This window comes from Tiliqua scincoides, chromosome 3 (genome assembly GCF_035046505.1).
Source record: "Tiliqua scincoides isolate rTilSci1 chromosome 3, rTilSci1.hap2, whole genome shotgun sequence".
Classification (NCBI taxonomy): Eukaryota; Metazoa; Chordata; class Lepidosauria; order Squamata; family Scincidae; genus Tiliqua; species Tiliqua scincoides.
Genome location: NC_089823.1, coordinates 190,189,708 through 190,206,840, shown reverse-complemented (window position 1 = coordinate 190,206,840; position 17,133 = coordinate 190,189,708). Strand labels below are relative to the sequence as shown.

Sequence of the window (17,133 nt, the reverse complement as noted above, 5' to 3'; positions counted from 1 at the left end):
TTCAATCACCACACACAGTGGTTTAGTGGTACGTGAATAAGCTTATGGGAACTGTAGGCTTTTTAATCTCTATTCCCCAGCATGTACAGCAGAAGAAGTGTGAAAGCTTTTGATTTCTCTTCAAAACAAACCCAGTTCTGTGTTCCATGTGAACTTTGACCTAGCTATTGTTGGAACAGACCAGGCTCAAAATTTGATTTGGTATTCTGGTTTCTTCTAACTATAGTCAACAAATTGCACCTGAATTTGTAAATTTCATATACTTGTGGCTTGTTTTAAAGTAAAAGTAAAAGCTCTCTTTGGTCACGTGGGAGAGTCCAAGCCACAGGACTTTGGAATTTGGAGCTCCGGTAACTGTACTTTGTTTTAATTTTTCCTGTCAAATTAGAGAGTTTTCTATCTCCTTTTTGATTGCTCATGAACTAAGGAACTTTTCCCCAGCATTTTTCTGCTTTTTCAGACTTCAAGTGCCTAAGTTTAAAATGCCTCGACCTTGAGATTGCTTATCGTCAGTTGCAGTTTTTTGGCCGCCATTTCCTTGTGCAGAGCTCAATTGTGTTTATAACTACGGCTAATCTATCTTCCCAAATGAGGCGTAAAAGAGCTCTTTCTCCGCCAAGTCCTGACCTTGAGTCATTATTACCTTCTCTGAAACAAACTAAATTAGAGAAGTTTCTGTCCTCCTCCAATTCTACTTCTAAAGAGCTTTCTCTGAGCCAGTCGTCTCTGCAAGAGTGTTTCCAGCCTACGTCTGCCCCTTCGAAAGAACATCCTCTGCTGGAAACTCAGCAGTCATCTCAGATTGAGGGGAGTGTACAAATGGTTGATGGAAAGCCTTGTGAATTACTTATGAAGCTTAAGGAATACTCTCAACTGACGGCCCAGACGGTATCATCTATATTTTCTCAGATTTCCCATATATTGAGCCTCTTAAAGGAGCAACACCAAATAATTTCTAAGCTATCAAACTTTTTTGTTAATATTTTTTCTCAATCTGCAACGGAGATGAGACATCCTACTTTAACCTCAACATCTCATACCAAGCTCGACTCTGCAATCTCGATGGAACATCCAAGCCAGCTTGTTTATCAAGCCTCTGCAGCTGTGCTATTCTTCGATCATCTGGCTCCCAGGAGACACCCAGACTGGTCTAAAATTCATTTGGCCAGAAGACATCTAGCCACCTTACTTAACATTCCTGTTTTTAAGGTGGATTTACAGAATTTAGTCCATCTATCCTCTGTTCGTCGCCCTTCTCGTCTCCTCCTGGAATTTCGTTCTTCATATATTCCGAGACTTTTATTTGCCACCACCAGATCTCTCCAGAAAGTAGGCATATTTGCCCATCGCTATTTTCGTGATACTATCATAACTAAACTTGTTCCATCTAAAACTTTTCTCCAAGGAGGAAACATGGACGTTCCTGTGTCAGTGCGGCCTCCCTGCCTGGCAAAGAATGGTCCCTCTCCTATTTCCCTTTTGGATTGTTCCTTGTCTGCTTCCAAATTATCTCCCCTCCCTCATCCTCTGGAGGCTGCTAATCCAGAAAGTGTATCTTCACAAAAGAAAAAATTGTTGTCAAATTTTTCTGCAGAGTCGATTGAACCTTGTTTTAGTCAGCCTTCTCCTATGCCTATTATGTTGAATTTGGAAATCCCTACTGATACTTTGATTCCAAACGATGTTTTATCTCCCCCAGTTGTCCCCTCTAACACTAATCTTATGCCCCTTCCACAAACATCCCTTTTCCCTACTTGTATTATTAAGAAAAGTTCTTTATCTGACTCTTTTCGTTTAATCGATGCTACCTCTCAATATCCCCCGCCTTTAAATTTTGATTTTATTGGTTCTAGTATGCAAAACAATGTGACTAATAAATTTACATCTGGACCCCCTTTAGACACCCAGAACCATTCCCTTATTTCAATTACAACTCAGCCAGAGGTATCTCATACCCCTCAAGCTTCCTCTAATAGTCATACTGCTCTTCCTTTCCCCTGTTGACTAACTGATTATTGTTCCCCCCTTTTGCAAAATGCTATGACTATTTCCTTGATCTCATGGAACATTTCGGGGTGGTCCAGAAAAGCTTCAGATAAAGATTTTATCCATTATCTGAAAACTTTTGATTTAATTTTATTACAGGAGACATGGTCTTTGTCTCCCCCGACCATTTCTGGCTACATTCCCTACCATTTACCTGCTTTTAAAAACAATATTTTGGGACGTCCACGTGTTGGACTTTGTTGTTTTGTAAAGCTATCATTGCCTTTTTCCTTTACCCATATCCTGATTCAATCCTTATATTTTCAGATTTTTCTTTTGCAGATTAATAGTTTTAAAATTTTGTTGTTTAATGTGTATATCCCCCCTGCAGCTATTACTCCCTCCAATTTATGGGAATCTTTTGAAAAACTTATAGAAGAAAATTTAAAAGCTTTTCCTTCTGCTTTGTTGGTAATAACAGGGGACCTCAACACTAGAATAGGCCTCAGTAATACTGCGCTAGTCCAACATATGAATTGGGTTACAGATGACCAAATTCCTCCTTGGTTTTATTTTCCAAGGGTTTCCAAAGATTCAACCTTTAATAGTTATGCTGCTTCCTTTATTGATTTATGTGCTTCTGCTGATGTAGTTGTATTAAATGGCTCTAGAGGTAACGATATCCCAGGAGAGTTTACCCATTTTTCAGTGAGAGGCCCGAGTGTTATTGACTATGCCCTTGTTTCCCCTGATCTCTTGCCATTTCTATCTGACTTTTTAGTGGGCCATCGTTCTGAAGGAGATCATCTTCCACATTTATTAACATTTTCTTTTCCCCATGATGTTTCCCACTTTTCCTCACTTTCTTCTAAACCCAGTCAATCTTATAAATGGTCCTCTATTTCACAGCAAGCTTTCTCCCAGTGGACTTGTCACTCGGAGACTGCTGTTCTTATCAGCAACCTTCTTTTTCCTTCTTCATCTTCAGCTATAAGAGACTACAATTCTTTAATTGATTCTCTAGTTAATTTTCTTAGCTCCTCTAGTTCCTCTCAGCCACCAAGGGCTTCTTTTAACCACAAGTCTTGGCTTGATGCTGACTGTTGGAAATTAAAAAAAACAAATGAGCTCCCTTTTTTCCATTCGTTCTCATCCAATTCCATCACTTTTAAGAGACTATTTTTATTTACGCAGACCATGCCTTGATTTACTTGACGAGAAAAGACATCAGTATGCCCTGCGTATGTGGGATCAATTATACTCTGCAATTATTTCCCATAATCAAAAGGCCTTTTGGTCTTTAGTTTCCAGATCATCTTGTTTAATCCCAAATTTGCTTACACCTATTTCTGCAGTCACTTGGGTTGACTTTTTTTCAAAAAATTTTTCATCTTTGTCCCCAGTACAACCGTCCAGTAATATTCCACAGGATCTTTTGGAGTGGCCTCCAGTTTCCCCTAATGAAATATGAGTTAATTCTTTCTTTAAAACCTGGTAAAGCTCCTGGGCCCGACAACATTCATAATGAGACCTTGACCAGTAATCCCAAATGGTGGGCGGAACCACTTGCATCTTTTTTTACCTTGGTTAATGCCACTGGTCGTTTTCCTGATGCCTGGTTGACATCTATTCTTATTCCAATTTATAAAAAAGGTGACCCTTCATTACCTTCAAATTATCGCCCAATCAGTTTATTATCAAATATTGGGAAATTGTACTCAAAGTACCTTTTAACAAAACTCTCTTCCTGGGCAATTTCTAAAAATCTCCCCGGAAAGGAACAGATTGGTTTTCGGGCAGGAGCTTCTTCCCTTGATCATATTTTTACATTGACTTATTTAGCAGAGAAGTATTTTATTTACAATAAAGCTAATCTATATGCTGCATTTGTTGATCTCCAAGGGGCCTTTGATTCTGTAAATAGAGCCCTTCTATGGTCCAAATTACTTAAATGGGGAATTGACCTGCGTTTGTTATTTCTGCTCCGTCAATTACACTGCCAGAATTTTTGTCAGGTTAGGATACCAAATTCCAATACTCTCACTGACAGATTCCCTATTCACAATGGTGTCCGTCAGGGATGTATCCTTGCTCCTTTATTATTTAATTTATTTTTATCTGATTTACCTTCTTTTCTTTCTTCTTCTATTCATTCTACTCCGGTTTTAAATGGGGTCCCTGTTTCTACTCTTTTATATGCAGATGTTGCAGTATTATTATCTCTAACTAAATCTGGACTTCGCTGCATCTTAGCTACATTTCAGGAGTATTGTAAACTAAATGATCTAACAATTAATTCAAACAAGACCCAAATTATGGTATTTTCTCGCACTTGGTCTCCTATAACATGGACGATAGGCCCTAATATATACAAACAAGTCCAGTCTTATAAATATTTGGGTCTTATATTTCATTATAAACTCTCCTGGTCTTTTCATAAGAAAGCTATCACTTCGTCTCTCTCTCCCCAACTCAAAGCAATTTCAAAATTTTTTTATAATGAAGGTAACCAGTATGTCCCTGCTGCTATTCAGGTTTTTCAGTCTAAAATTCTCTCCCATTTGTTTTACGGTGCCCCAATATGGATTAAAGTAATCAACAAGGATATCGATCAGATTGCAGCATCTTTTTTTCGTAGAATTCTAGGGATCCCAAATTCAATTTGTGTTTCCACAATTATTTTAGAATTAGGTATACATCTTCCAACAACCACAGCCTGGTTACTTTTAAATTTTGGCTTAAACTGTGTTTAAATTCTCATTCTGGGTCCCTTTTATACGATTTGTTAAGAGACTTATTTTTTTTCTTGGTTTTGTTTGATAGACAACAAACTTGCTTCTCTTGATCTTCCATTAGAATCCCTGGCAGATATGAGTCTTTCTAAAGCATATTCATTGTTAAAAGGCAAGCTTTTATCATCCGAATTCAATTATCTAAGTAATAACCTTAATCCTACTTGTTCTCCTCTTTCTTTTGGTTTGGCCCCATCTTTCGATCATGCCCCTAATTATTTCTATACATTAACCAACCCGTTACATAGACGAGCCTTTATGTTAGCTCGTTTTAACATTTTCCCTTTGGCAGTCCATTCTGGCCGCTTTTAAAATATTCCATGGGAGAAAAGGCTCTGTCCTGTCACGAGTCTCCTGATTTTTTGTCTCACATTCTCTTTTTTTGTCCAGTACACCTTGATATTCGTAACCATTACCTTACTTCTTGGACTTCCTCTGATCTTACCCTTTCTGATACTACTCTTTCCAAGTTCATGAGTGATGTTTGTGTTTCTCTGACTGCAGCTGTGGCTGGTTATTTATCTGAGATTCTTAAAGTAACATTGTCAGAATTTAAATAACTTGATATCCTGCTTTTAATTGTCCAGTTTGTTATGCAAATTGCTGTGTCAATTGTAAATTTTAATTGCAAACCGTGTTGACATGCCAATAAAGGTTTCAGAACAGACAGTAAAAGCTCTCTTTGTGCAAGTAGGGGGGTTAGTGTGTGAACTCATTACTCCTTTAGGCTTATTGTCAGAGCACCTAAACCATGAAATAGCATTAAATCTGAATAGAGCTAAAGTTTTACTGAGTTTTTCATTTATTTATTTTTGTTTACCCTATTGGAAGTATTTCAGTGGGCGAATAGGAGCTACAGAAGTATCCAAACACCTAAAAACTCTAATTGAGTTTACTGTAAAACAAACTACTCTACCTTTCTCAAAACAGACCCAGAGCGTCTTACAAAAATCATTTAAATGAATACAGAAAAGATAAGTTCTGTCAGTCCATAAATAAGCAGTAACAGATTTCGTGTTTCAATGTGTTATATCTTTTTCTGTTCCAGAATATTGTGGCACTTTCTGCTATCCAAATGTAGCTCAGTCTCCTTATTTAAGAACTGTAGGAGAAAAATTATTACCTGGAATTGATGTGTTATGGACAGGTAAGTATTGTGCTTGTTTTCTAGTTGGATTTAAGTTGAAATCTTGGCTCAAATCAGAAATTTTATTGAATGCTCTTAGTATACTGTATAAACTTTCTCATACTGATCTCTTCCTTTATTCAACTGTATATTAGGTCCCAAAGTGGTATCTAAAGACATTCCAGTTGAATCCATTGAAGAAGTCTCAAAGATAATTCGCAGAGCTCCAGTTATCTGGGACAACATTCATGCCAATGACTATGATCAGAAAAGACTGTTTCTTGGGCCCTACAAAGGTCGATCAACAGAACTTATCCCACGCTTGAAGGGAGTCCTGACCAATCCAAATTGTGAATTTGAAGCTAACTTTGTTGCTATTCACACCCTTGCAACCTGGTATAAATCCAATATGAATGGAGTGAGAAAAGACGTTGTAATGAGTAAGTTGATCAGACAATGTATGTGTGTTTTTTGAAAAGTACTTATAGGAATAGTCTTGCATGCAGAAGTCAGATTTTTACTTTAATTTACCAAGTTTAGTTCTTCAGGGAATGTTACTTTATCTCTGTTCATACATGCAATGCAAGCATTTGCATAGATGTAAATGTAAGAAATTAGCTGTTTTGTGTTTACAGACAGTAGTGAAAAGCCAACAATGGCTTCTTTTCTCTAGGAATTATTAATCCTGAGGCTTCATTCCCTCAGTTGACTATAAGTTCATCAAGGTCATCTGAAAAAACATTTCATCTCAATAGCTAGGCCAAACTACTGAACTTTGGTAAACATATTTTTTTTAAATGCCCAATTCGTATAATCTCACATAAATTCTCATATGTATTCATTTTAATAACTGTTCTGTGATATAGCTTTAGTGTCTTCTTTTTCAAATTAACAAATTATTTTAACATTTTTTGTAGCTGATACTGAAGATAGTACAGTTTCAATCCAGATTAAATTGGAGAATGAAGGTAGTGATGAAGATATTGAAACAGATGTTCTCTATAGCCCACAAATGGCTTTGAAGTTGTCGTTAACAGAGTGGCTTCAAGAATTTGCAGTACCTCTTCAGTATAGTAGTGAGTAAGAATTTTGTTTCTGTTGGGAATGAAGCATTGGGGCGATGAAGAACGTTCTTCAAACCAAATCAAGTAGCTGGGGCTGTGGTTTAGTGGTAAAGCACATACTTTGCATGCAGAAGTTCTCACATTCAATTCCTGACATCTTCAGGTAGGTCTAGGAAACACTTTTGTCTCAAATAAATCCTGGAGAGTTGCTGCTATCCTGTGGTGGTTTTCCACTACTGTAATGGAGATCAGTACTGACCTAAATGGACTAATGGTCTGACTAGTTATAAAGCAGCATCCAGTGTCCTAGAACAAAAGTCTCATGTTACATTGCACTATTGTTTGTTAGTATATATGTTACCTGTTGCAGTATAGACAATTGTATGATTTTCACACATACTAGTATGCTTTCTGGAAAAATTTCTGTGAAATTGCTGTAGAAAGTGTTGAAGCTGTGTATCTACTCTGTGTTCACAGGTAGGCAAGTGGCTCACAGTGGAGCTAAGGCAAGTGTGGTGGATGTACCTTTGGTTGCACCCTCCTCTTTAAATTCTACCACTGTGGTAACTACAGTATACCAAGAGCCTATAATGAGCCAAGGCCCTGAACTGAGCAATGCACCACCAGCTCTGGGCAAAGAGGAGGAGGAGAAGAAGCAGTTGGATGAGGAACCAATGGACATGGTGGTGGAAAAGCAGGAGGATGGTGATAAAAACATCAATCAAATCTTGACTGATATTGCTGAAGCAAAAATGTCAGAGGAGTTGAAACCAATGGATACTGACAAAGAGAGCATAATTGAATCGAAATCTCCAGAGATGTCCATGCAAGATGATTGTGGTAGTGACATTGCACCTATGCAGACTGATGAGCAAACTAACAAGGAGCAGTTTGTGCCTGGTCCCCATGAGAAGCCTTTGTATGCAGTAGAGCCAGTAACTCTAGAAGACCTACAGTTACTTGCAGACCTGTTCTACTTGCCATATGAGCATGGGCCCAAAGGCGCGCAGATGTTACGAGAATTCCAGTGGCTTCGAGCAAATAGTAGTGTTGTTAGTGTAAATTGTAAAGGGAAAGACTCTGAAAAGGTGAGAAGCAGCTTTATTTTCCTCTGCTAGGTTTTCATATTTCCAGAAAACATGTCAAGGAAATGTGTTTGGCAGTTTCCTAGGAAGCTGATAAGTATCCAGTTTTTGCACATTTGGTCCCTTTTGCATATATGCAGTGTTGGGCAGAAATGGCTTAAACAGATGAGACATGGCAATAAATTAGTGTAGTGTTCCTTAAACTGTGGGCCGTGAGCCAATTTTAGATGGGTCCCCATTTCAATATTTTATTTTGAATATATTAGACTTGATGCTACCATGGTATGTGACTGCATTTGGGGAAATGTTACAGACCTGTACTTTTAACAAGCTACTACGTTTATTTTAACAATGATAGCAAATGGGACTTACTCCTGGGTAAGTGTGAGTAGGATTGCAGCCTAGGATTGTTAAAAATTTTCCTACTTGATGATGTCACTTTCAGTCATAAAATCTCTTCCAGTGGGTCCTGTCAAATTCTCATTCTAAAAAGTGGGTCCCGGTGCTAAATGTGAGAACCACTAGACTAGTGGAATGATACCTTGTGCTATTAAATATACCTTAATGTTTTGGCAAGTGAGCCATTCCTTGGTCATCTTTACTGTTGCAGAAGTGATTGATATTATGATAGCCAAGCATATTTCCGCATGGTAGCTACTTTAGGGAAAAATTTGCATCTTAGAATATGGTGTTGATTTTGGTCTTTTTTTTTTTAAATTAGATTGAAGAATGGCGTGCTCGAGCTGCCAAGTTTGAAGAGATGTGTAGCTTGGTGATGGGCATGTTCACTCGTCTTTCTAACTGTGCCAACCGGACAATCCTCTATGATATGTACTCGTATGTCTGGGACATCAAGAGCATCATGTCAATGGTGAAATCCTTTGTGCAGTGGCTAGGTATGTTCTCTAGGAACCAATTATAGTGGCAGCTAGCATACATGATTGTCTTTAATTAGCCCACGGGGAAAAAAGTATCTTAAATTTAACATTATTGGTCTGTTTGACCCTTAATCTTTTTCTTATCTCTATTATGAGCCACTGATCATAATTTGCTATAAACCTTGCTATTAAAGTGGCTATATAGTGAATATATATTGATGTTTATTTTTTTTCCTTGGGCTATTAAATTTTAATTTATTTCTAAAGCATCAGTGTTGACTTAGACTGAATGCACACTGGACTATATCATGCAGCATCTTCTGACCTGTTACAAAATTGGAAATGACACTATGAAATGTGACCATACCTCATGTATCTGCTGCTTGCTCTGTCTCAATAACATTATTGCTGTTTTCAACAGAACAATTGCAGATGTGACCTTTCAGTGGGCCTGGCCAAGAGGGAGCCGAGCCTCCCAGCCCTTTCACTGCGCATGCGAGCTTTAGCATAAGGCTATTCTGGTGCAAAAGTGTTTTGCTTTGACATTTGCAAATTGCCTGATTTATGGCAAGGGTAGAAATACCAGAGCTCTGGAGTCTGCACTTTCATACCAGACTGATGATCTCTACAGAGAAATTGAGAACACTTTTTGTCTGCAGCTTTTTTAAAGATGCTTTTTTTTGGGAATAGCACCAGCATGGCCTGGGTTCCTCTAGTGACCTCATTTCACTTTCAGGTTTCAATCCAACTGTAAGGAATATGCTGTGGACTTGCTTGATGTACACAGCAGGCAGCAAGGCTGAGGGTTCCCTGTCACAATTTCTGTAGATGTCACAAACTTCCTAATGGATAAAACGCATTACACAGCACTGGATCAGCCTACAGTATTGGATTACTTTAAGTCCTGATAGCTTGTACATTCATATGTTAGAATGAAGTGTCTTGGGTTAGTTGAAAAGCTATTCAAGATTGCATTACTCCCCAAAACACTTTGAGTTTCTAGCATAAATTTGAGGGCTTGAATAGAGGAAGAAGTTTTTAATTTGTAGTGAGAACATCAAGAGTAAGACAGTCACTTGAATTTTAGGACTTAGAATATTGTGTGATGTGTTAGCATTGTGTTGACCTGGACTGGTCTTGGAGAGTTGTCTCTTCTCATAGAATCTGTCCGGGATCATGAGTTACCTGCAAGAAAGGGATAGTCTTATACTGTCAGCCCCTTATCTTTAAGTTGGAAAAGGAGACGCAAGTTGAAGTTATAAGCATGGTGATTTACTGTTACAGAATCTATATTCCGTTTATTCCTAGAACTGCCAAACTATTCAGTTTCTCTCAAACCTCTCACGTATTATATAGCAGTTTACTAGAGCAAGACCAGGAGTAGTCTAAGCCCTGGAAGCCACATGGCATATTTTGAACCACCCAGCAAATGGCAGGATTTTTTTTAGTATTAACAGAAATATATTCACAGAACTGAGCATAGAAAGCAACAGAATGAAAATGCAATTAAGTAATTTGAGACTTACTGTAGTGCTGTAGTTCTTGTGGTCACTACAGACAGGATGCAGAGCTTAACAAAAGTGTAAGCACTCTGCCCAACTTCCAAGGCAACCGTATGGATGAATTTCATCAATGATAGAGTCAAAGACCAGATTCGTCATATAAAAGATACGAACCAGATTTGTTGTGTGACTATGAAAAGTCCCAGATAAGAAACTGGAGGAATTTCTAGCCAACCCAGACTTCCTTTCTTTGAATTTCCAAAAGCATATAAGATGTAAAATTTTCTGTAGAAACTAGCACTTATGACAAGATTTGCCAAATGAGCAACTCCAGACTGCTCATTTCTCTTAGCAAGAGATTAGGATATCAAGTAATTAGTTTTAAAGAGAGATTCGGAACTTGATTGACTGTTTTGATTTGATCTAGGAATAAACAATTGTAACATTCCAGAAACTCTCGAGAAGGAGGTTCCCTCCCTTATTGGTGAATGATAAAACAATGATACAATAACCATGCAAAAGCAACAAATGTGAAAAGGGAAAAAGAATGTAAAAAAGAAAAAGTATATATGCACAATCAGTTAATATACAAATAAACATGGCTATCCATAGAATAATTAATAAAGTCTATGCATAAACTTAAAGCATAAGCTTCTAAAAAGGGCTTCCAAATATCCCAAAACATATCCATATGCAGTTTTATTCCATAAGCAATAAATTCAAATACTAAAAGGTCCTAAATTCATTGAAGAATAGTAGGAGGGCACTTGCCTTTCCAACATTTCAATATGTCTCTTAGCTACTTCTTGTTGGCATCCTTCAGTCTCGGAAGACTATGGTATCGCGCTCTGAATGGTGGTTCTGGAACAGAGTGTCCTCTCCAGTGCATGAAGCCTGGGTAAAGTAGGTATGGAGGATAGACTGTTACCCATGCAGCAAATCCCCCCTCTCCATGTCGCTGAAATGGTCCAATGGAAAGGCAGAAGCCAATACGGTTGGTTCCAGCGACATCGCAGGAGTTGCCAGAACGTGCCTGTGTTCAGCCATGAACTGCCTCAGGAACTCCGGCTCTGGATTTGCCTCGAGGTTGACTCCTGAAGCCTTTTCCATAACTGGATGTAGCCACAAGGCAGTACTTAGCTACTGTAAGGGAACAAAAAAAATCCACTTTTATTGTCCTACAGATAAATTCCACAGACTAGGTAAATCAAAACAACATAATATCCTCAAATAACAAGGACTGCTATAATACATGATTAATATGACTAATAGTCTCCACCCAAAAGGGTTGTATCGCTGTGTAAGACCATAACACATGCCTAAATGATGCTTCATATTCACCAAAATACCATCTATTAGATTCCTTAGCAAGCCCCTTACTATAAAGGTGTTGTGGCATCCAGTAGACTAAAAAAGACTTTTTGCTGAATTGGCCAGAGTTTTAAGATCAAGATGTTTTAAGTTTAAGATGTTCTAATCATAGTGATTAACACTATTGTCTGTTCAAGATGTAAAGTAGAACATTTTAGCTCTATTCCACCAGGCTTTAAGTATCTTATTTGTAGGCTTTTTCTCAGTAGATTCTGTAAGTATTTCTAAAATTGGAGGTACAGGCATCACCCAGTAACTGTTAGATAAACATTCCTGTTGCTGTTGCGAATGCCCAAAATAGTGGATGGTAGCTCAGATCCCCCCATCACACTCATGACTTGACTCACTTTGTAATGCTTTGAAAATGGAAGCTTTTTTCCTTTGAAAAAGGAAGCAAACAGCAAGAACCTAAACTGTTAGCTGCTAAAGGAGGTGACAATGAGAATGCTGACAGGAAACAAACAGCAGAAGGAGCAGATAACAGGAATTTTAGACTCTACTTCCTGTTGATGTTCTCACTATTGCCTCCTCTAGCGTTCTAGCAGCTACCAGTCAACTAGCAGCTACCAGTCTAGGTTCCTGCTGTTAGTATTCAAAGCAAAAGGTGGAAAAAAAGCTTCCTTTTACAAAGTATTTGTAAACAAAGAAGTGAGTCATGAGCATGATGACTCATGACTGCAGATATAGGACCCTCAGGTATGGGGAGACGCCTGTACTTAAGAAGCTAATACAACAGCAAGTCCAGATTTAACCACTAGCAAATGATTTAGTGGAAGATATTGCCATTCAGCCGATATAAGTAGATCATGTTTACAATTAACCTAGTAAATGAGAGAAACTCCTGATTTGCCTGAGTAATTGGTCCAAAATAGAAATTGTTCTATCCATACAATTCTTCCACAGAGATGATTTCTTCCCTATTTTCAATTCAGTATTAGCCCAAAGTGTTAACATTGAGTAAATGAATCAAATTTATACTTCTTAAAAATTGCAAGGTGAACTCTGTTTTTACCCATGTGGACCCCAAACCCTCCATTTAGAAAGTGGTGCCAGTCAGGAGGCTTTCAAAATAGCCCATGATGGTTTCATATGGAAAAATTCTAGAGTGATTACTGTGTCCAATGAAACATTTATTTTATACTTGTATTCTACTAACAGTGGGCCAGGACTTGCACAAGTCCAAATCTTTTTAGCTTCAATAATGCTGCAAAATGTTCCCGAACAATTCACTGAACTCAAAACATTTTTAACCTAAGTGTGAAGGCCTAAGCCAGAAAAACAGAAACCTACCCAAATAAAACAAAGGAATCCTCACTAATATACTTGATGTATTATGGTTAGACACAGATGCTTAGCATTGATGCTGAGTTTATTAAACAGTAACTGTTTAACAGTTTATGTCTGATGGTGCTGGTGGCCAGTTTTAGACCTGATACTATGCCATAGGGTTGGCTTCTACTAGTAGGAGTACTTGGGACTTATTGCTCCCCCTCCCAACATTAACAGTAAATATTCCACAGAATTTATCTCCCCCCCCCCCAAAAAAAAAAAAAAACAAAGTCTCTCCATAGATCAGTTAACTCTGCTGGGTGATACTCTGGTCTCACTAATACAGCTGAGACTAATTATCTTTAGTGGCTAACATTGTTTATATTGCCACAAAACCTGTGTATCATTTGATACCAATACATATAAAAAATAAGAATGGTTTAGCCACCGAATGCTGATGTTTGATCCACTGAAGGCTGATCTTCTCGTCCTCCCCTTCAGTCCAGCTAGCATTCAGTCTATATAACTAGTGTGGATAATAATACTATGGATTACTAATGGCTTCTACTGTCTTCTTCCCCAATGTGTGCAGATGGGAGAATCTTCAGCACAAGTGTCTACTGCTATTGGATGGACCGCGCCAGATGCTTTCAGCGTGTCGTGATTAATAAATTTAAGATGGGAAGGTTCTGTCTGTGAGGCAGTTCAGATTAGGGCAGTAGGCATGGGCTGAAGTCACATTTGCGCAGCGACTCAGGCATTAACTCTGATTTTCATTCATACAGCTCTTCATTCATGCAGCTCTCTAAAGTGCATAATAGTTGGAGTGCTAGTTACAGTGTAGTCTCAAAGGAGAAGTACTCCAAGTCACCTGTGAAAAGGATATTGTATGAAGTCCTCCCTATACGAGAGACTCTGGTATGGGAATAGTTGCAGCTCAAATTGGCATGTGATGGGTCTTCTTTGCTAAAGGTTCACTTTTTACAAATTTGGTGCTAAGCATCAGTATCAGGCTTGGTTCGCTTTGAGACTACCTGGCTAGCATGACACATTTGATTGTACTGATCTGAGATTGTTACTTGAACAGGAAGTAGATCGCTCTCCACAAGAAGAAACAGACTTGCGCAGCTTATCTTATCAGAAGACTAGGCAACTCACTTAATCCCCACATCAATAATTCACCTGTTTATCCCCTCTCAAAGATGTTAGTTATGCAAATTGTCTTGGCTCTCCTAGCCAAACTATAAACCAATTTTACTAAAAACGACAGCCCAATTCTTGTGCACAGGGCTTTAAAGCCTATGGCAATGCTGGTTGTCAGAAATTGTGGCATTGCTGACATGGTTGAGGGTGAGGAAAAGTGCTGTAACCATAACTAAGGCAATGGTTGCTTTTATTAGTAACAAAGCCTTCATTATGTTTGGTTGCAGCTGTATAAACGGGACCTCAGAAATGGACAGGTGATCTCTAATTTTGTGTAAAAGAGGTATCTGTTCAGTGTAGCTGTTTGGGCTATTTTATTCCATGCCAAACCTAGTTTTCTGGCAAGATTAAAACAATACGAAAATGTGACTTCAGGCACATCCAAGTATTTTCAAGGGGCTGTGATAATAGCTAATATACGTCCTTTGCTGGGTGAAACAGTAAGACAGCTAGTTCCCTTGTTCTGTATAACTTCTACATGTTATTTATGAAGAATGAACAGGACTGGCAAGTTCACCCCTTTGTGCATCTTATGCACCTGTATGGAATGAAGCATATTAGTGGCTTTTAATGATATTGAATTGTATGCTGTCCAAGGTTATCATCTAATGTCATTTTGGTTTTTTAACAACAAAGGCATTAGGAATTTTTACCGGCTGTGCAATATTATCACAGCCCCACAAGTTCTTGGATTATAGTTCAGTTAGAAAGCTTTTCCCACAGTGTGTGTGAGATTGTTGGACATTTTAGTATCTCAGGACAATCCCCCTTCTCGTAACATTCTCCGCTTGGATCTGATCTCCACAGGGTGTCGTAGTCAATCTTCAGCACAGTTCTTAAGTGGAGACCAAGAACCCTGGGCCTTTAGAGGTGGTCTAGCAGGAGAGTTCCAGGTATCAATATGAATTCACAACTGAATGACATTGTCTTTGTTTGAGAAATCTTTTATTGCGCGTCGGAGGGCTGGAAGGCTTGGTCTGCCGAAGGCTTTCTGGTCCAAAACCCAAATAGCCTGACAGCTTTGTTTTAAATAATTTTCCTCCCATTTCTACAGTAATATCCCAAGGAGATGCTGCCATTCCCACGCGCCTGCGAAGCGCAGCGGCTTTAGTTGTACATTTTCACATTGTTTCTTTGCAGGTCGCACAGCGTTTTTATCTGCGCCCGCAATTGCACAATGCGCGCCTGCTTGTCTGCCAACGAGAACTCCATGAGCAAGGACTGTTATGTTGCTGTGTACTCCAGGATTTTGTCAAAGCAAAACTTGTTGCATTTCTGGTAAATTCAATTGGCACATTAATCCTAAGGTCTGTTTGTTCTGTACTTAAATTTGCTCATGGATTTTTCAGGGGCTATACTTTCTTCCCCCTCACAGGTGCTCTCTGCGCACAGCCAATTGAGTCAGCACGTTGCTTTTGGGTTAGTGTCTCCTCTGGCCAGTTAACCCTCTTCAGACCAAACCTTTCCTCCTGATACGGCTATGTTACACTGAGAGCATAGATGAGTTTTGGTGAAATTATATTAAAGCAGAAAGGAGCTTAATGTAAACTCCATTAAGTGCTGTAACAGTTGTGCATTTGAAAAAAAAACTTCTATTCAGATAAAATGGACCTTACATTTGTAAAGCTTGCAAAACCCTATCTTCCTCTGGGGTACCTGCAGTAACAAAAGTTAACTTGGGAGTCTGGAATGCACGCCCAAGAATGTAATGCATCTTGCTTCTCTAAAACTTACAAGAATTTTTTGTTTTCACAGCGTTTGCTGCCTATTGAAGGAGCAAATGACCTATTTTTTCAGCCACCTCCTCTGACTCCTACTTCCAAAATCTACACCATTAGACCTTACTTTGCTAAAGATGAGGTAATGAAATTAATTTCTGCGGTTTGGAGAATCACTTTGATAGAGCCAGCTGAGCCTTTACTACTTCCAAACTCTTTATCTCTGGTTTACTTTCTCAACATTTGGTGTGGTTCATTGGGAAAACTGCTGCAGTGACACTGAGAGAATTGATCCAATACTTTTAATATTATACCAGATTTTCCTAGTTGACTCCATTTCTAGAAGAGAATGTAAATAGGAAATAAATTGTTCTCCCACCGCGGTTTGCTGCCTTGATTAGGGCCTCAAGTTAAACAGGTGTAACTAAAAAATGCATTTATAAGAACTTGTACAGGTGAGACCTCTTTGTCTGTAGATTTGCTTCACTGTAGGTACTGAACCTACCCCTGGATAACCCCTCAAGACCTCCCAGACATGACCCGAACCTTGTTCCAGTAGCGTCTGGGAGGTTTTTCTGAGCTTTGGAAAGGCCATGCACCACTGCACGTGACCTCTCTGGAGCTCAGAAAGCCTCCTGGAGCCTTTTTCTGGGTGTTTTTTTTTTTTGCGAAAACAAAAAGTTGCCAGAAAACGGTCCTGGGCAGCATTCTGAGCCTCAGAGAGGCTCAGTATGGTGCTGGAGGAAGTGTCTGGTCATATTTGGAGGGCTTCAAAAACTTCACATTTCAGTATCCACATTTTTCAGTATTTGCGGGGGCTCTGGGAATTGAACCCCCATGGATAAACTGGCTCCACCTGTATAGGTCTTTTTTATTTATAGCGTGCCCCTTACCTCCTTCATCCCTCCCAATCTTATGTGAGAGGTCAGTATCCCTACTTTATAGTTGGTTAACTAAGTGGAAGACTGTGTTTTCAGTCTATTCAGCTTTTTTAAGACTACCATTGACTGTCTTGCATTCAAGCTCTAATATTCTGTTTGCTTGACCGCTATAATGGAGAAGACCTGGGTTAATATCACAGGAGGGACATGGCAGGTAGGGAGGGATATCATGTAGGATGTTACGTGACTGCTTTTCAA

At 38.8% G+C, this 17,133-nt stretch overlaps 1 protein-coding gene across 2 annotated transcripts in view; it reads left to right on the top strand.

Annotated features, from left to right (window-relative positions):
- The window catches only part of OGA (O-GlcNAcase), a 40,647-nt gene that overhangs the window by 13,065 nt on the left and 10,449 nt on the right, over positions 1 to 17,133 (top strand). For both annotated transcript variants that reach the window (XM_066618944.1, XM_066618945.1), the window contains exons 6-12: positions 5,827 to 5,925; positions 6,060 to 6,344; positions 6,822 to 6,980; positions 7,446 to 8,056; positions 8,775 to 8,949; positions 15,084 to 15,169; positions 16,032 to 16,136. In XM_066618944.1, the coding sequence (XP_066475041.1) occupies positions 5,827 to 5,925; positions 6,060 to 6,344; positions 6,822 to 6,980; positions 7,446 to 8,056; positions 8,775 to 8,949; positions 15,084 to 15,169; positions 16,032 to 16,136 (1,520 nt within the window). The remainder of the gene's footprint in view (positions 1 to 5,826; positions 5,926 to 6,059; positions 6,345 to 6,821; positions 6,981 to 7,445; positions 8,057 to 8,774; positions 8,950 to 15,083; positions 15,170 to 16,031; positions 16,137 to 17,133) is intronic.